Here is a 19955-nt window from a genome sequence, read left to right as displayed (position 1 = left end):
GGAGTCAGGGTGGCCCATGGTGTGTCCCTGGAGACGGGTGACAGGCGGGGCCCAGGACACTGCTTGGCACAGGGGTGGTGGGCGGGGCCGAGGGCCAGCCGCATCCCCGCACAGCCAGGCTATTTTTATCGAGCTTAATCAAGAACAATCAGCAGAAGCTGAGGAGATGGGGGGGATTTGCACGATCCAGTTCCTACCCTTAAATGTTAATTAAAAGTCATTTTCCCTGTGCGTGTGCTGCCGCGAGGTGCCCCCGCCGCAGGGCTGGCGGGTTGTACGGCCATTGGACACTCAGCACCCCTCGAGGGTGAGCGTGGGGGTCAGCTGGGTGGGGGGCCGGTGGCCCCCAGGACGCACTCAGCCCCGAGGACCTCCTGCTGGCTTCGTCCTCGGGTCCCGGAGTGGAGCCTGGATAGCCAGGGTCCCAGGCCCCTGCCACCGGCTCAGCCACCCTCCCCCTGACTCGCCTGGAGTCAGGAGGCCCCTCACGAGCCCCCCGCCTGGTCCCTCCTAGCCCTGTAACCTGGGCTGATAGCCGGACCTCTCTCAATGTCCCCACTTTACACAAAAGCGTCATCGGTCCCAAGGGGATGTCAGGAGCGTCCACTGGTGTCCGTGAAGGTTTACGCCTGGAACCGTGCTGCACTCTGAACGTGCCACGGGCGGCCGCCAGCCCGTCACAGCAGCACGAGCAGGCCCCCGCCTTCACACACTGGAGTCCTGCCCCAGCTCTCACTCTGCAGGCGAGGGACTCACAGCGAAGTCACTAGAACTCTCCCTGTCAGCCCAGTTTCCTCATCTGTTGGGGGGGGGGGTGGATAGAAGCCATTAAGATGCATTATTATGGCCGTTTAAAACCTGACAGCTGATAAGACGCGTTTCCTCTTGTTTCTTTATTTGGGAGAGAGAGCAGGAGAGGGGCAGAGAGAGTGGGAGAGACAGAGAATCCTGAGCAGACTCCACACTCTTGGCACAGAGCCTGACTCGGGGCTCGATCCCATGACCCTGGGATATCATGACCTGAGCAGAAGTCAGGAGTCAGATGCTCAACCGACTGAGCCCCCCCCCCCCACCCGGCGCCCCCGCTGTACGTGGTGACCGCGTGGCCTGCTTCCTGTCCCCAGAGAAGCATGGATGAGATTACATGTGAAAACAATTAATGTGGTTAAATTAAGTAATTTAGTTAAATTCAGTGTTAGTGTTAAAAACAAAAGGGCATGTGATCATGGCAGTTCCACCCCCCCCCCCCCCCCCCCCCGTTCTCTGGAGATGGGACAGGAGGACAGCGAGTGTGGAGGCCAGCACTTGGCCCCCAGCGAACTCCGCCCTCCCCAGGGCTGGCTGGGCCCGCACCGCCTGAAAGTGGGCCCGCTCTGGCCCCCCAGGTCCTGTGAATCCCAGGTCTCCTCAGCTTTTCGACTTACGTCCACAAACCCAGGAGAAGGGAGAGATTTGAACTCAGCATGAGTTCCTGAGAATCAGAATTTGGCATCTCAAAACGGGCACGGACTCAACACCCTTAACTGCGCACGGACACTCAGTGCAAAGTTCTGCCATAAATAGTTACTCGGATCTCCTCCGAGCACCGAGAGACGGCAGGCGGGAGCGCCCGTCCCTACCCGACATCACATCCCACCACAAGCCCTTCCTGCCATGCCGGTGTCCGCTTCCCAAAGATGACACGTTCTTCGACCCCCTGGGTCCCCACCCAGCCGGACTGCAGGCAGACATGGGGGTCAGAGGCTGGAGCTGCTAACCGGTCTCCCACACAGCCCAGTCGCTAACCTCAGGCAGGTCCGGGAGGCCCCGTGCCTGTTTCCTCCCCTGTGAGGTGGGGCGCACCCCCGTGCGCTATCTGCCTCCTCTGGGGACAGCTCCTCGGGGTGGGGACAGAGGCTCAGGGGGGCATCCTGGCCCCCAGACCTCAGTCCCTCCCCTGTGATGTGCAGGGTGAATAAAGACAGCCTTCAGGTTGCTTCTGGATCAGGGCCACTGGTCCTCCAATCTGATTCTGATCTGAACTCAGAACCCAGCAGAAACCATCATGGTTTTACTGGATACAAAAGTAAATTCTAAACAATAAAACCAATGGAATGTCCAGAGGCGCATCCGTAGTTACATGTGCCAGCAGAAGCCAAGGACAAATGGAGGGGCAGTGCTGGTGTGTGCCCGGGGGGGGCCACGGAGACCCCTCCCCAGGTGCCCCCCCAGCATCACAGCCCCATCCTGGCCAGACGGGGACTCCCGGGGCCGGCTCTCCAGGCTCTGCTAATGACTGTGGCACGTCTTTGAGTTCCAGGTCAGGGAGGGCACCCCTCCTTCCCGGTTAGATGCCCCACCAGTGCAGGGGGTGCGGACTGGAGAGGAGGGGGTGTCCTGCATCCCAAGAGGCGGCTGGGGGAGGGTCAAGTCCTCCGGCCCACGCACGCGTCTTTTAGGACTTTTAGGACCAGCCATGGTTCCAAGTGATCGGAACAGAAACAAAAACACAGCCTCACGGGTTATGCTGTGGGGTGTGGACAGGCTGGCATTCTCCGTCCTCTCTGAATCCTGCTGGGCTTCACTGTCCCCACCCAAATCCTCCTCTATGCTAATGTGACCTTCCCCTGGGAGCCCTGCGGATTTCTGCCTCCGAGCTGTGTTTGTGCTAGATGAAATCCTCCCCGCCCCCGGGGATGGGGCTACATTTGAATTCTGGATTACCATCTAGGCGAGACACTGTGTTCCAGTGATCTTAAAATTCCTTCTTTCCCAAATATCTGCCTTCGCATCCCATGAGGCATGGGAGAGGCTTTCCCTGTGCCCGAAAACCTGAAAAAATTAAATTAAAAACTCATTATGGCTAGGGGAAGGTTAATAAGAAAATCCTAAACCAGATTTATCAGCTTAAGGCCCTTCTTTGTGAACCTTTATTAAACTCGCATGAATTAAAATAGACTCTTGGAATAAACTTCACCCAGAGTCTGGGAGGAATCGGGCTCCGGGACACACAGGTCTCGCCTGTGCCGTGAAGCTCTGGGACGGACCCCACACTCCGGAGACAGAGGCAGAGCAGAGCAGACAGAGGTGCCCATCGGGCCAGCTGTGGTGACCCGCGGGGGCACACCCAAAGCCTGGCTCTTAGGTGACACTGCCCGGACCACCCCAGTCATCCAAACAGAGAGGAAAGCTGCCAGAGCTGTGAGCGGTCACAAGACCCAAGGGCCCGCCGTGTCGGGCACGGAGGCTCCAGCCGGAGCAGCCCCTCCTGTTGCCCACGCTGAACTGGGCGCCATCCCCGGAGGGGCCAGCGCACGGGGCCTCTCCGTCTCGCTTCGGAATCAGCCAGGCAGGCGCATGCGACCGGCAGGTCCTAGGCCACCTGACCAGCTCGTGGCCGTAGAGGAAGCTGCGAAAGCAAGTTTGTAGAAAATAAAGAACGGGATTCGGAAGGCGCCAGACAGTCAGGCAGCCTAACAGTCTTAACCAAAAAGAAACTTAACCAAAAAGTTACTGACTCTGGCGACTTAACCGAAAAGAAAACTCCTCGGGTCTCAGAGGCCAAAAACCAAGCACTGACTTCAGGCACGGCTGGACCCAGGCCCCACGAGCCGCCGGGAGCCTCCCTTGGGACACGCCTCCTCTGGGCTTGGCACCCTCAGGCTGCCGATTGCGGCCCCACCGCACCCGACGCTTTCAGGCAGGTGTGGGCGCAACACCCAGGCCAGAGACGGCACCAGAACTCGGTGAGCCCCGGTTGGCTGGTGGAGGCCACGTGCCCATTTCTGAATCACCGACGTGGGGAGCATCGCGGCCTCGAGAGGGGTCCGCGATCTTTTCTGTAAAGGGCGTAAAGCCATCACTTCCAAGTCTGGGAGCTCCAGGTCACAATCAGTGGACTCCGCCACAGGCAACATGTAAATGAAGGGACGTGGCTGTGTGCCGATCAGACTTTATTAACAAGACGGGCTATGGCCTGAACTTGGCCCTGTCGTTTGCCAGGCCTCCATTCCCACGAAGCCCCTCACGAGAGTCCGGGCGCCGAGGCCCCAGGACCACAGATGCTCTGGGTCATCCCTACTCTGAATTCCTAGACGGTCCGGGGAGGGCACACGTTGCTCGCCGGCTCCCCCCCTGCCGCCTGGGAGGTGGGTAGCGGGCGTCCCTGGCCCCGGTCTTCAGTTGAGGAAACCCGCTCAGAGGGGCCGAGGGACCCCCTTAAGCTTCCACGGCTGCTTGAGGCCAAGCCAGGCCTGCGCCCACCTGGACGGGCTCCCTCGGGCAGTGGCCTCGCCCGGTATGGTAGGTGCTGTTTTCCGCTCCCGGGGAGCTGGGCCCTCCCTCTGCAGCCAGGGAGCTGTGCTCAGGGCCCGGAGCCGGGCCGGGCAGTGTGCCAGGCCCTTCGTGCCTGTTCTCCATCCCCGAGCCTCGCGGGAGGCGGCGTGCCCGTTTTGTGGATGACAAACTCGGTTCTCATTCAGCCCAGGTCGGCAGCCCCCGGGTGGTCACAGCCTCCAAGAGCGCCTCCTGCACTGGGGACACGGTGACATCCGGCAGAGGGCATGGCCCTGGGTGTGGCAGGGAGGCCCGGGGCGAGCATCCACCAGGGGGAGGTGTGTCTCCGGAGGCTCAAGCGACACCAGGCGGTGGGACCTAGGCCTGCTGGCTCAGTGCGGTTAGCAGACTGGCCCCAGCAGGGGGCCTTGAGTCTCCCTGCCCCCACCGCCCCCCCACGAATGCAGGGGGGCCACTGTGCCGGCTCCAGGCCTTCCGCTGCTTCCTCTGCCCAGCTCCCACCTCCCTGAGGACCACTGGGGGGCGTCACCCCACACCTGTGCTCCTCCTGAGAGCTCCAGGAACCAGGGCACCCCGCATGCATACACGCACGCACACACTGCCCGAAGCAGCCCTGTGCCCCCCCCAGGACGACCCGCCTCCTGGCCCCCAGCCCCCCAACCCTCCCTTGCACTCTCCAGGCCTCGTGGCCAAACCTCGGCAAAGTGCCCTCTGAATGCCCTGCCCCCGTGGTCCTCTACCTGAGGCCTCTCAGCCCCAGGACCCCGCCCCACCCACAGCGATGGCAGGGCCGCTCCCTCCCCGACAACAAGTGCCTGGGACCCCAGTCAGGCAGGGCTCCGCCTCCCCCCTCCACGTTGGGTCTCTGGCCACTGGGCTGAATAGCCCTGCTGTCCCTTGCCAGGACCTTGATGCTGTGCACTGTGGCACCCCACAGTCCCACGAGGGTAGGGGCCGGCCCCCTTGCTCCCGGCTGAGTCCCTGGGGCCCTGGGGATGGAGGGAAGAACGCCCACCAGTGCGCCTCCCAGACGCTGGCCCCCGGGGCCGCAGCTTCGGCTGGTGGAGGCAGGCTCGGGAGGACAGCGGCGACCGGGACCTGCTGGAGGAACGGGAGCGGCCACAGGCCATTAGCTCGGAATGGTCACGGGCACCAGCACCCCCGAATCCCACGATAGGATCTCGTGCTGCTGCGTGGGACGGCGTCTGAGGGCCTGGTGGGAGAGATCCTTCTTGGATAAATTCACAATTGTTCTTGCTGACAAGGTGATGCTATCAGGGTTTGAAGACTTGCGAGGACCAGGTGACGAGGGCCCCTTATGCGCGCCTGAGCGGCTGGGCTGTGGTGTTCCCGGCAGGATGTCGATGCCCAAAGTCCAGGAGGCTGACACAGGAGCCTCTCCTGAGCCTGTGAAGTGCAGGTGAAGGTCTGTGCTCTTACCTTGGGTTGAACAGAGCCCTTTGCAGCCCCGGAGGCAGCCGACCTTGCCGGGGCTCCGGTTCCTCCTTCGCTGGGCCTGAGGCCCCAGGTCCCCGGAGCCGCACACCAAGCACACACTGGCCGAGCTGCAGGGTTCTGACCTCCAGGAAGCCAGAAAGAGCAGAGCCACCAGCCCCGACGTCACTGACCCACAGAACCACCGATGGCCACCCTCGGCCTTCAGGCTCCCGGTTCTGGGAAGTCAACCCCTGTGTTCAAGGCACTGTGGCCCAATTTTCTGTTCTTTGCACCCAGAACCCCCTCGCCAACGACCAGCTGAGGCCCGAATCTTCGAGTGCCCGGGGCAGAAACCAGTGCGGCAATCCAGGCCCAGAGCCGGGCTGGAGGGGCCCAGTCTCTCCCAGGATGACCCAAGCTCCCGAGGGAGAGAACGGGAGGCCGGATGCCACACCCACCAGCTGGCGTCCATCACCCGGGGGGGGGGAGGGGGTCCCCTCAGAGCCAGCCAGCCAGCCCCGCACGGGGGCGCCGTGTGTAGGGGCCTGGCCCTTGGGCTGCCGTCAGCCCCGGACGCAGAGTGTCAAAGAACCCAGATGGTAGCTGCAGAGTCCGAGCCGTGAACGCACTCAGGTGGTGGAGGACGTGTGACCGGCTGCCTGACACCCCCCGCCAGGCGTTTCGAAACGCACTCAGGGGTGGTGAGTTCGTTCTGGAGCACAGGCCAAGGCCCGCCGCTCCTTGGGTGCACAGGAAGACTGTCCTCCGCGTAAAGCGACGCCATGCCTGTCCTGGGGGGCGAAAGGGCGTTTTGGGGCCGCGGCCCCCTGGTGGGCACAGGGCAGCGTGGCCGGGAGGCCTCGTGCGCCGCGGGTGGTGGTGACGGGGAGTCCTGTGAGGCTCGGGCACCACTTCTGCTGAAACTAGGCAGGCACGGAGGGGGCCCGGGAGGACGAGGGCTGGGAGCCAGGCTGCCTGGGGCCGCTCCCAAGACTGTCTCTGGATTCCTTCCTCCCCGGCCGGTGACCCGGCCCACGGTGACAGGGGGCTGGTCCTCAGGACTGGCGCTCTGCACCCCACTTTGTGGTGCCCCAGGGTCTCTTAACCTCTCTTGCTTCATCTGTAAAATGGGGGTGAGAACAGGGTTACCCTGAGGAGACGGCATGGGCAGCGCCCGGCACGGTGCCAGGACCGGGGGCGGGGGGCGGGGAGCCCGGGCAGGATTCTCCCGGGAAGCCCTGCACGCTGCGAGCACGTGCTGTGGTGTCTCGTGTGCCCAGCTGTCAGATGGGCCTCCGGGCACACGGGGAAGGTCTGAAGGGGGTTCAGGAGGGAGGCCGGTGCACACGTGTGTGCAGGTGCCCGTGAGCCTTGGTCTGAAGGTGGTGGGTACGGCTCTGAGCCCCGGGCCAGCCGGGGGCGGGGGCGGGGGCGGGGTGGGGGGGGCCCGGAGGGCTCTCAGCAGCCACCGTGCGCGCCAAATGGGCCCACTTGCGGGCGACAGGGGGTGCATCCCCGGGGCTGGTCGAGAGGCCTCACAGGGTGAGAACACTGTCTCCTTGTGTTCTGCAGTACGCAGGGGAGGTACCCGAAAACCAGGTAGAGGTGGTGGTTGCAAACCTGACCGTGATGGACCGAGACCAGCCCCACTCGCCAAACTGGAACGCCTTCTACCGCATCATCAGCGGGGACCCTTCGGGGCACTTCAGCATCCGCACGGACCCCGTCACCAACGAGGGCATGGTCACCGTGGTCAAGGTGGGTGCCCTCCTCGCTTCCTGCCAGCCGTGGCGAGCTCCGCCCCGGGGCCGCGACCCTGGGACCCACCTGCTGGACGGGAGGCGGGCTCCCAAGGACCTGGTCGTGTGACCTCCAGGGACTGGGCGGCCTGACCTGCCACCCCCCCCCACCCCCCAGAGACCACTCTCCTGTCCCCTCCCTGAAGGCCACATCCCTGCCTCAGTCCAGGAATGGGTGAACCCCATCCCTGGATCCCGGAGATAAATCCAGCTCAGCCACGAAGGAGTGTTTCCTCGTCCGGCATGGCGGGACTTGTTTGTCTAACGTCTGAAGATTTGTCATGTACCTTTCTGAACAGCTGAGGCCTGTGCCTTCCCGTCCCCGTGCTGTGTTGATCCAGGATTTGGTGTCGTGATTTATAGACAAATGTCAAGAACGGTGTTGGGGATGGGGGTGTGACGACGGGGGGCAGGGTGAGGGGCTTGGGGGGACTCCTGCGTCCCCAGCGCGGTGCGGGAGACAGGACTGCGCGCTCGTCAGAAGTCACAAGTGAGTCCTACCACGTGTGCACCTAAGACTGAGTTTCACGGCCCTTAACGCCGGGCGCACAGGCGGCCGCACCGTCCCACGGAGCCCGGACCGCGTGTGCAGATGGCATCCGTCACCCACACCACGCTTCTCCGTTTTTCCTTCTTTGCGTTGCTACCCACCCGGGGCTTTCCTCCAGACTCCCGGTTCAAAGTCTTTTTAAGGCAAGATGGGTGTTGGAAAGCACGTTCGGGTTAATTTTGCGTTCTTTGGTAAAGACGGCATCCTTTCAGACATTGTCTTGCAGAGGAGGGTGGCCAGGAGGGGGCGCGGGCGGTGGGGGGCAGTCAGGAGAGGCAGCCGGCTCTTGGCTCCCTTACCGCGGGCACGGGCCAGTCACCCTCGCTGTGCCCCAGACGCGCAGGGCTGTCGCTGACACCGCAGTAGATCCTGGACAGAGAAGGGCAGGGCGGCGCCTGGAACAGCGCCTGGAAGGCAGTGAGAGCTCACCTGACAGGAACAGCTGCTGTCATGACACGGACTGGCTGCCTCCCCACCCGTCCCCCAGTGTTCAAGGAAGGTCACCTCAATCCCACCAGGGTCCCCAGGTCCCTTGGAGGCATCGGGCCCTGTGTTGGGTACACATCACTGCCCGGCCCGCGGAGTTGACAGTCTGCAGGGGGGGCGTGAGAAGGAGCCACGGAGACGTTCTTGCCGCAGGTGTGCCTGCCTTCTGTCACACCACCCGCCTGCTGTCTCCAGCCCCTGTGCCCCCCAGAGTCCTGGGACCTCCTCTGCCTTCGGGGCTGACAAGGTGCCGGGTAGGGGAGGAGAGCACCCCTGGGCCACTGCAGAGATATGTGTGGCCAGCCTGGCCCTCAGCCCCCTGGCCCGGGCTGGCTGCGTTGTCCCTCGGCCCTGAAGTCTGAGGAAATACACAGTCCCCTCGGGCAGGTCTTGCCCTGCCCCCCACGCCCCCGGCCCCCTCCTCCCCAGCCCCACTGGGCCTGCTATCTCTCAGGCTCTAGCCAAGCTGGGGCACAGCCGCTCTGCTCCCAGGCCCCCAGCCCCGGTGGGCATCTGTCACCATCCCCAGCCTCCTCGAGAGCCCCCGGCCTCTCCCCACACGTCCCCCTCCTGTCCCTCCTCCAACCATGAAACCACAATCTCTTCCAAGGAGAAAACCACAGGCGCAGACCAATCACAGGCCCTTTCTCCTGCCTCACCTGGACCTCAGCTTTTGAATCAGAAAAGCCAAGAATTGGCCTCTTCTGTCCCCCCCCCTCGGCAGCAGTAAGGCTCCCAGAGGCCGAAGCGGGGTCGCAGGGGGGCAGGGGACCAGGGATCGGGGGGAACAGGGCGTGCGGCCCCCACAAGCCCCTCCTTCCACCAGCCCCGCAGCCCCACAGGTGACAGCTCCCGCCCAGAAGCGAATCCCCCCTCAGCAGGGTGCCCCCAGCCCCTCGCCTCTCAGCGAAGGGTCTTGGCCACGTCCGGGGAGGCAGCCACGGTGAGACCAGGGAGCACGCACAGCCGCCCTGATGGAAGCTGGAGGGGCAGATTACCTATCGATTTCCCCATTACAAGTGTGTTTTATTTCGCCCTCCTACAGACGGTTACTGGCCGTAACAGTGTTTCTGGAAGGCGTTCTCACTCAGACCGGTGACACTATCTTAATGCATTACACGCAGCATTATTCCGTGTCCCCCGGGGACATGAACCAATAAACAGGGAGAAAGATTACTTCCTGTGGTGGCTCGTTCGCGGACAAAACCATCACACTTAAGTGGCGTCGCCCCGTCCCCAGACGGCTCTCGGGGGGTCCTGGGGGAGGCGCTAGGACACCAGCCGCCGTTTGGCCCCGGGGGGCCCTGGACACAGCGTGGGTGCAGGTGTGTGCTGTGGGCCTGGAGGCGATCGGACATCAGGACGGAGGAAACAAGCCCACACCTGGGAGGGACAGGGGCTCGTGGGCTCTGGCCTGAAGTCCCCCAGTATGGTTCGGGCCAGCATGCCTCACCACACTGGCCGCCCGCTGGGGCCGGTGAGGGTCCTGCCCGGGTGACATCAAGGCCCTCCCGCAAACACGCGCCTCGCAGCACCCAGCATCGCGTGCCAGGTGATGGGTAGCGGTGGGCGACCAGGGAGGCGTCAGACCATCCCCCGCTGCCCCAGGCTGACCCACGCTGGCTCTGTGCTGAGACACAAGGTGAAGCCCCTCCTCAAAGGGCTGTGAGGGGCAGGGGAAGACGGCAGTCGTGACACGGCCTGTGCCACGGAAGGACGTGGCGTCTCGTGGTGGGGATGGGGCGGGGCTCCCGGAGGCCCGCGGGGACCACGCCTGGAGAGGGCGATGGGGACATCAGGCCAGAGCCCCGGTCTCTGCCGTGGGGCCGGCCCCGGGGTCTCTTGAAGCCCCGCGCCCACCCCGTAATATTATTCACTGCTCCTAAATTCCTTCGTGTCCTACTTAATACCCCCTCTGTCGCAGTAGCTGAGAAGGCGTGGCTTTGATGCAGTGCGTGTAAGGTTTCTAATGCTCACAAACGAGCTGCTGGGGATGGGCCTGGGTGGGGGGGGAGGGGGCTCAGGTCGGATCAGCGGGGCGGCCCCGCCACCAGCAAGTAGGGGGTCCGCAGCGAAAACTGACACAGCAGATACATTCCTCTCCAAGCAGAAGCACGTTCGACTACTTTCCGTGGAAACTGGCAGGAGTCGGACAGCCGTGAGCCTGTTCCGTATCCCCCGCCATCCACACTTGTGGCTGAAATGCGTTTTTCAGTCCCCGGCCTCGTGGTTCTCCACCCCTAAGTGTGTCAGGATGCATCGCCCTCAGACACACGTTCCGCTTACGTAACCACGTACCAGACCCGGGCCGTGTTTCCTTCAGAGTCTCCGGTCCAAATCTGTGCTCCGTTCCCCTTAACCTTCCTGAAAGTGTCTGTCTGCGGTGGTTTTTCAGACCTGGATCTGAACGGGGTCCCTGCGTGCCTTTGGTCGTAGCATCTCTCGAACCTCTCATACTCTAGAGGATTCCACCGTCCCGTCCACCATCCACCTGTCATAGACACAGCGGCAGATGGCCGACGGAATCTGGCCCCGCGTGGCGGATTTGTCCAGTCACTTCATCACGAGGTGTCTTGCTCCTCTTCTCCCACAATTCCCGTGCCCTGGGATTTAGACCTGCAGGGTCCCTCCGTGGGGACGAGCTTTGCGGCTGGAGCGGAGGAGTCCCATCAGGAAGCCCCTGGCCGTCCCTCTCTGGCCACGTAAGCCTGCCCACTGGGCTCGGGCGCTGACAGCCCCTTCCGTCCTTGTAGACCTGACTCTTCCCCCCCCCCCCTTATGACCGGCACGCGGGCTGCGGCGTGACGTTTCGTACCCGCAAACGTGCAGTCCTCCGTCGGTCCGCCTCCGCTGGTCTTATCATCTGCTGGTGGCCCTTGTCCGGATACGTGTCTCCACTTGTACAAAACGGTGCTTTTAAGAATCAGTCGTTCCCTGGCTGCGATGAGTCAGTACTAAAGAGCTTGCCCTCAGCAGCAAGGGCTGTGCACTTAGGTGAAAGGCAGGTCGCGGTGGTCAGAGCAGCGGCCCCCCAGAGATGCCCGGGCCCGAGTCCCAGTCAGCTAGGGGCTCTGGGAAAGGACGCTTCCCCGGGAAGTCCGGGTGGGCCCCCTGGACTCAGCCTCTTTGCGAGACGGGGGCAGGAGGTGAGCGTCGGAGGAGCCGTGCGGAAGAGGCAGAGCTCAGACAGCACCACACGGGGCAGGTTGCTGTTCGGAAGGGGGAGGAGGGGCCAGGAGCACGGGGGCTCCGGGGGCTGCAGAAGGCAAGTGTCCGGGAGGGCGCGGCCCTGCCCACACCTTGACCTCAGCCCGGCGACGCTGAGTTTTGACTTCCGACCTCCAGAACTGTAAGATAACAAATTGTGTTGCCCTAAGCCACTAAATAGGAACACGAAACCAGGACGGGGCCCGACAGGACACGCGAGATCAATCCTGTACGCGTTACTCCTCTTCGTCCGTTCTCAGCCTGGCGGCTGGCCGCGGTCCCTCCGAGTTTCTGGTGCTGCCGTAACAAATCACATCCAGCCCGGGGGAGGCGCTCAACACACACGCTATTCTCTCCCACGTCTGGTAGTCGGATGTCCAAAATCAGCTCCACTGGGCCGGAACCGAGGAGCCGGCAAGGCTGGGCTCCCCCTGGGGATTCCATTTGCTTTTTCCAGTTTAGAAACCACATCCCTACACTGTGGCCCTTCCTGCCTCCTCAGAGCCAGAACCTCGGTGCTCACACAGCTGATGCTGTGTCCCTCTGTCTCCCCTTGTAAAGACCCTCGGATGGCATTTCAGGCCCCCTGGGGAGTCCTGGGCCATCTCCCACTGCAAGACCCCTAACTTCATCATGTCCACAAAGTCCCTGTGCCGTGGAGGGCGACGTGGTCACAGATTCCAGCAGGACCTGGACGTCTTTGGAGACCACTCATCATCCCACCAGAGCAATAAACAAAATGTGTGTGTGTGTGTGTGTGTGTGTGTGTGTGTTCATCTTCTCACTACGGTTAAGAATGTGTGGATTTTTATGTCTTCACCGTGCTTTGGTCAGCTGCAGTCATGATCGGTTCTGGCCGGTGGGAACTCCCCTGGCTGGTTCCTGGTCCCTTCCTGAGTGCTTCCTTGCACCGTGGCCCAACCGGACGCCCCCAGTTCATCTCGCGGCCTGGCCTGCCTCCCGTCTGGGTCGGCCATTTCTCCAGTGAGAAGGGTACTTAGAAGCCAGCATCCGGACGGCGGAGGGGCTCGCTGCTGCCTGCCTGCCGTTTCTCCTCGGGGTCCCAGGGGGCAGAGCGAGGAACAACCCTTCACGAGCCCACCCTGCCCGGCTCCATTCACTTCACTGACTCCGATGGCCGTTCTATTCGAATTTAACACTGGAGGATTTTTACTTAACTTCGGTGACTTCATACTCGTCTTTCCTTTCTCGTACCCGGAAAATCTTATTTCCTAAACCACGTTATTACACGCGTTTATTTACCTTATCCTGGAATATACATCAGAGGCTTTAAAAATAAGCCCAGGGGCCGCCTGGGTGGCTCAGTCGGTTGAGCGTCTGACTTCGGCTCAGGTCACGATCTCACCGTTCATGGGTTCGAGCCCCGTGTCGGGCTCTGTGCTGACAGCTGGGAGCCTGGAGCCTGCCTCGGATTCTGTGTCTCCCTCCCTCTCTGCCCCTCCCTCACTGTCCTCTCTCTCTCTCTCTCCCTCTGTCTCTCTCAAAAGTAAACATTAAAAAAGAGAGAGAGAGAGACAGAGAGAGAGAACTACCATCTACATATTGCCCTGGTCACCTGAAATCATTATTCTCTTGAGAGTCATGTTGATATACAGTTGACTTCATTTATTTCAGTTTGCTTGCAATTTTCGGAGATCGCTTTACACGTCTAACATTACTCGTACTGTCTTACCAGTGGCTGTGTAAGGTGCCATACGGCTCCAGAGCCAAAGCTCTGTGACGGCGTGTGCCCAGCAAACTCATGCCCCCGGCCCTTCCCTCCACCCTGTTCCGTCCCCCAGCTGGCAGGGGACCATGGTCACGCGTTCTTGCGATTCACCCCTACGGTCTTCCTTTCCACGGATGCGAACAGCTACACACACAACCCCGAGCTCCTCCCCCTCCTGCGCACCTGCTTCTGCTCCCCGGCAGATCCCGGAGCTCCGTCCACCTCGGTTCACTGTCTTCCTCATTCCTCACACCTCCCGCTGCGCCCGTGCGGCCCGCTCGGCTCGCCCAGTCGGCGCTCTGGGCATCCGGGCTGCCTCGGGAGCACACCCTCCGTGAACCACCCAGATACCGCGGGGGGGACCCGTCCGTGCGTAGGTTACCCCGCAAGGGTCTGAACAGGAGTTTGAGGTGCTGCTACAGGGGGTCCCGTCGTGTCCTGGGGTGTCGTGTCATGTCGTGTTGCGTGGCTTCCAGTGAGACTGCCGCAGCCCACCTTTGAGCCGTTACGTGCAGTGACGTGTGCCGGGGCCCCAGCGCCTCCGTACAGCCTCCCTCCCTCCCTGAGCTCTGGCATTTATCAGTCAGGCTCCCGGTGCCCCAACAGGGCGTAACCGGGAATCATGTTAGCGTAGGGGCCACGCCAGAGGGAAGGGAACCCACAGACCTGATGCGTGAGTGTCCTGAGGCTGCTGGGCGGGTCAGAACAACAGAAGAGGACCCCCCCGTGGCACCTAGTAGCGCACCCCTAGACAGGCAGCAGCGGGGGCCTTGAGCGAGCCAGGCTGGAGGGAGCGGCACCTGACGAGGGAGCCGCAGAGGGGTGCCGCCACTGGGAGCCGGAGCCCCCGGGAGCCCTGCCACCGACGTCGCACGGCATGATGGGAAGGCGCGGCGGGGGCCCTTTTCCCCAAACTCTTTCTCCCCCCGCTGGCAAACTCCACGGGAAGCCAGAGACGAGGGGCCGGCCTCCCTAGGGACCGGCCTCCTGGGCACAGAGCGGGCGGGAGGCGCAGGCACAGACCGGGGCGGCGGGTGCAGACCAACCAGCCCACGGCCCCCACCCTCTGAGCCGGCCCCGTGGGTGCCTGTGCCGGCTCACCCCCTGGGGCCTCCCTTGTTCCAGGCAGTCGACTACGAGCTGAACAGAGCGTTCATGCTGACCGTGATGGTGTCCAACCAGGCGCCCCTGGCCAGTGGGATCCAGATGTCCTTCCAGTCTACGGCAGGGGTGACCATCTCCGTCGTGGACATCAACGAGGCGCCCTACTTCCCCTCGAACCACAAGCTGATCCGCCTGGAGGAGGGCGTGCCCACCGGCACCGTACTGACCACGTTTTCGGCGGTGGACCCCGACCGGTTCATGCAGCAGGCCGTGAGGTGGGTCCCGACCCGTCTTGTGCGTCCGGGCAGGGGGCACCAGGAGCTCCGGGCTGGGGACGGCGGGGATCACCCGGCCCGTGTGATACAGGCGCTCACCCAAGAAGGTGGAAAGCTTTCAACACGTTCAGCAGTATCTCGAGTCAGGTCGGTCCTGGTCCAGGTCGCTGCGGGTCCCCTGGCCTCTCCGTCTTAGTTCCTCAGTCTCCCCGTCTGTAAAGAGGGGACAATGAGAGTATCTGCCTCCTGGGGTCCTTGTGAGGATCGGGAACCCGTCCGCCACGGCGACCGTGAGCCGCTGTTGAGGGAGGACCCCATCCCGGGCGGCAGGGAAAGCCCCGGGGTCCAGGCGGGCGCCCGGCGAGGGCCGCGTCCTGCCAAGTGCAGGCTGGCGGGCCCGGTGGCCAGGGCAGGCCGGGGGCTCGGGGTCATTCCCCCCTTCACCTCCTCACCTCCTCCCTCCTCAGATACTCCAAACTGTCGGACCCAGCAAACTGGCTGCACATTAATGCCACCAACGGTCAGATCACCACGGCAGCCGTCCTTGACCGCGAATCCCTCTACATCAAAAACAACGTCTACGAGGCCACCTTCCTGGCAGCTGACAACGGTGCGTCCCACTCCAGGGGGCGACTGTCGGGTGCTCACCCCTGCCGTGCGCTTTATGGCAGGGAGACCGAGTGAGGCCCGTCCAGCACCCGGAGAAGGTGGAGGAGGGGAGCAGGGGGGCACCCGCCACGCCAGGTGTCCTGTGCGGAGGCGCAAGGGGACCTCATCGTCCTTCAGTGCCCTCGGGCAGGCCCCTCTGTGCATGCGTTCAGAGCTCTGGGCTGCCTGACCACCAGAGGGGGCCGGGGAAGGGCCTCCTCCAAGCAGCCCCGGGATGCCGCCCCTTGTGACTCTGACCACCCCTGACCCGGACCCCGGCAGCCTCATCCGAGCAGGGGCCCACGAGGGGCCCCAGAGGCAGGGCAGACACCCGTGAGAAGCCACGTGCCAACCGTGTGAGCCCTGGGAGCCCGGAGAGGGTGACGGCGAGGCCCCTGAGCCAGACTGGGGAACCCCAAGGGGCCTCGGGTAGGGGTGAAGGTGAACTGGGCTGAGGCAGGAGGGCTGGGCAGGGGGGAGGGAGGGAGGGCTGAGCAAAGGCGGCAGCAGTGGAGCCAGGATGGGGCAGGAAGAAGGTTCACGAGCACTGGGGCCTCCCAGGGGTGTGGACAGATGGGTGCTGGGACCCCAGGCCCCGTGGCCACCCCGCCCCGGATCCAGGGCACCCAGGAGCCGGCAAGGCCCAGAGCCCAGGGTGTCTACCCAACTCTGCACAGGAGGGGAGAGGAAAGGTCCCAGAGCCAGGAATCAGTCCGGCACCACTTAGTGGTGGGGAGAGACCTGACCGCTCCGTGCCCCGGTTTCCTCCTCTGCAAAGTGGGGATAACCCTACCGCCTCCACTGGGGCTGTGAGAATTGATGAGCTGGTGCCCCCTGAAGCACTGGGAACAGGGCCCAGCCCAGGTCGGCGCCACTGCCAGTGCTGTCGTTGCCACGAGCTCCTGCTGTGTGCCAGGCGCTCATCAGCCGACCGAACAGACAAGGCTGACATTCCAGGGGCCCGTGTGTCAGCTAGAACCAGGTCCAGCCGCGTAACGGTGATAGAAATCGCAGCGTGAGTGAGGTTTCTTTTCTCCCACGCGGAAGAAGACTGGAGGCAGGCCGGCAGCCGTGGGTCCGGGGTCTGGTTTGAGAAAGCAGGCTCTCTCTGGCCACCTGTGTGTCTTCAGCGAGCTACAGCACGGTCCACAATGGCTGCCGTGCTCCAGCCGTCACGACCACATGCCGGCAGACAGGAGGCAGACCAAGAAAGGCAGGGACACATTTCTGCCCTTCTAAGGACTTCCACCCCAGCTCGTAAAGGCCAGGACTTAGCCACGAAGCCACGTTTCATTGCGAGGGATGTTGAGAAATATGTCTTCTGGCTGGGCAGGGATGATCCCAGATAAAATCTGGGACTCCAGGTCTTTTAAAGACAAACAGGGAAATGGATATTAGTGGACAACTTAGCAGCCTCCTGCCCCCACGAGACGAATGAGAAACAAGTCAACCAGATAATTTCAGGGAGCAAGTTCTGGAAGAAAACAAAGCAGGGCATGGGAGGGAGGGGCCAGGGCTTCCAGCTGTGCTCCCGAGCCGCGGGGCCAAGACCTGTGGGACCAGAAGGAACAAGCCAAGGGAAGATGGGGTCTCAGGGGAGTCCCAGAGTTAGGCAGCAGCATGTGCAAAGGTCCTGAGGCAGACCTACGCCCGGTGGGTTCTAGGACGGTGGTGCCGCTGAGGCTTCGGGAGCGAGAGTAGCCCTCGCACAAAGGCTCGTCCCACGGCAAGTGAAAGCTGGGGCCCGGTCACCACCTGCTGGCCTCCCTCCTGGCTTCCCTGACCCTCCGGGTCTGCGAAAGCCCGGCCCTGGAAGCTGACCGTGAGGTGCGCCAGCCCCGCTGGCGGGGGTGGTGCCCCTCCTCCAGCAGCTCAAGCTGCCGGATTAGAAAGTGGTTTTAAATGAACCCGTGGCCAAAGCAGCAGAAAGTAGAGGGCAGCCCGAAAAGGGGAGGCTGCACCCAGCCTCCTAGGACGGAGGACAGCCTTGGCCGCAAGGAGCCCAGGCTCGGGAAAGAGAAGGCGGGTGCCGGCGGCACGGGGCCCGGAAGGGGTGGGGCCCGGCTGGTGAGCGCCGTCTGCAGCCGCGCATCAGTAGAGCCCTGCGTGAGTGCCGTGGGCAACGGTGGGCATGTGCGTGTGTGCACACTGTGCGTGTGCGTGTGCATGCGTGCATGCGTGTTGAGTGCTGTGGACAACTGTGTGAGTGCTGTGGGCAACTGTGCACGCGCGCGTGCGCGTGAGTGCTGTGGGCAACTTGTGCGCGCATACATACACATGTGTGCAGGCGTGTGTGCGTGCATGTGTGCGCGTACATGTGTGTGTGTGCGTGCACGTGTGCGTGGGCGTGTGTGTTTGCATGTGTGTGCATCCATGAGTGCACGTGTATGCGTGTGTGTGCGCATGTGTACACGTTGTGTTGCATGCATGGACGCGTGTGCATGCAGCTGTGTGCTGTGGGCGACTGTGCACATGCATGCGTGCACACATGCGTGTTGCGTGTGTGCGCGCGCGTGTGCACGGGTGTGTTTGCATGTGTGCACGTGCATGCGTGTGCATGCGTGCACATCGTGCATGCATTGCGCGTGTGTGTACATGTGTTGCGTGCATGTGTGTGCTGTGGGCGACTGTGCACATGCATGTGTGCATACGTGTGTGTGCGCGTGCGTGTTGCGTGTGTGCGTGTGCACAGCTGTGTTTGCATGTGTGCACGTGCATGCATGTGTGCATGCGTGCACATGTGTGCGTGTGCATGTGTACATGTGTTGCGTGCACATGTGTGCTGTGGGCGACTGTGCACATGCGTGTGTGCACACATGTGCGCGTGCGTGTTGCGCGTGTGCACGGGTGTGTTTGCATGTGTGCACGTGCGTGCATGCATGTGTGCATGTGTGCGTGTGCCTGTGTACACGTTGTGTTGCGTGCGCATGTGTACTGTGGGCGACTGCACGTGCATGTGTGCACACGTGTGTGTGCATGCGCACACGTGTTGCGTGTGTGTGTGCGCGCACACACTGGCAGCTCCACAGCTGAGTGGTTGTGTGTGTTGTACAGCAGGTGTTGGTGCAGGTTCAGGGCTGTGGATGTGGCCGGGGACCCATCCCTGGGTAGGGCGGTGGGGCTGGGGCGGGTCCCACGTGTATCATCGTGTGCCCGTGGTCGTGGAGAGTCAGGAGCAACCCCGCACGGTCACCCTGTGCCTGTCCCACAGGGATCCCCCCTGCTAGTGGCACCGGGACCCTCCAGATCTATCTAATCGACATCAATGACAACGCCCCCGAGCTGCTGCCCAAGGAGGCACAGATCTGTGAGAAGCCCAGCCTGAACGCCATCAACATCACCGCGGCCGATGCCGACGTTGACCCCAACATTGGTCCCTATGTCTTCGAGCTGCCCTTTGCCCCGGCCGCCGTGCGGAAGAACTGGACCATCACCCGCCTGAACGGTGAGCCCGCCTCCGGCACCAGCAGAGTGGACACGTCTGGGGCGCAGCACCCCAAGGGGGCCCACGGAAGAGTGAGCGGTGGAGACGGGAGCCCTTCCCCCCCACCGGACCCCCATGAGGCAGGGGACGCTGGCCGTGCTCCAGTCCGTCCCTGAGGGGGCCATGAAGGCAGTCCCACTCTTAGAACGAGCACGGCCATCAGCATCCTGCAGCCCCAGCCACTCATGTCTGTGACTGCTTCCTGCACGCAGCACTGACTGGCGGGACCCTGACCGATCTATTTCCTGAGGGCAGTTTCCTAGGTGTGGATTTGTTGTACAAAGGGGTATCCAGGTTCTGAAATTTTCTAGCACCGAGGACGCATCTGGAAAGGTCACACCAATTTGTAGTTTGACCAGGAGTACAAGAGAACACCTGCTTACCCAAGCCCTCACCAACACTGAATGTCATTATTTTTTGGTTTTTAGAAAACGTTTTATGTTTGTTTTGAAAGAGAGAGTGTGCGAATAGGGAGAGGGGCAGAGAGAGAGAGAGAGAGAGAGAGAGGAGAGAGAGAGAATCCCAAGCAGGCTCCATGCTGTCAGCAAGGACCCCAATCCAGGGCTCAATCCCATGAACCATGAGATCACGACATGAGCTGAAATCAAGAGTCGAACGCTTAACTGACTGAGCCACCCGGGGAGCCCTGAATGTCAGTTTTAAAGAGCATTTTCCCAATATTAGCCAAAATCATTGTCTCCGTTTTCATCTCTTAACTACCAGTGCCCTCTTTTCATCTATTCATTGGCCATTTGCTGTTTCTTCCGTTAATTGTTCAATGCCCTTGCCTAATTTTCTTTGAGGTTTTTTTCTAATTGATTTGGCAGAACTCTTTATATATTAAGGAAGTGATTTCTTCATCCTGCATGTTGCAATTGCTCTTTTCTTGAACTGCCAATATCTTTTCACTCTACGGAACGATCTAGCACGTGTGTGCGTGCGTGCGTGGACCAAATATATT

General features: G+C 62.1%; 1 protein-coding gene across 1 annotated transcript in view; it reads left to right on the top strand.

Moving 5' to 3' along the window:
• The window catches only part of CDH4 (cadherin 4), a 540404-nt gene that overhangs the window by 517331 nt on the left and 3118 nt on the right, over positions 1–19955 (top strand). Inside the window, exons 9-12 of the mRNA XM_032592549.1 lie at positions 7285–7470; positions 14609–14862; positions 15330–15472; positions 18722–18955. Of these exons, the coding sequence (XP_032448440.1) occupies positions 7285–7470; positions 14609–14862; positions 15330–15472; positions 18722–18955 (817 nt within the window). The remainder of the gene's footprint in view (positions 1–7284; positions 7471–14608; positions 14863–15329; positions 15473–18721; positions 18956–19955) is intronic.

Source organism: Lynx canadensis, chromosome A3 (assembly GCF_007474595.2).
Source record: "Lynx canadensis isolate LIC74 chromosome A3, mLynCan4.pri.v2, whole genome shotgun sequence".
NCBI classification, from domain to species: Eukaryota; Metazoa; Chordata; class Mammalia; order Carnivora; family Felidae; genus Lynx; species Lynx canadensis.
This window is presented reverse-complemented; position numbering and strand designations above follow the sequence as displayed.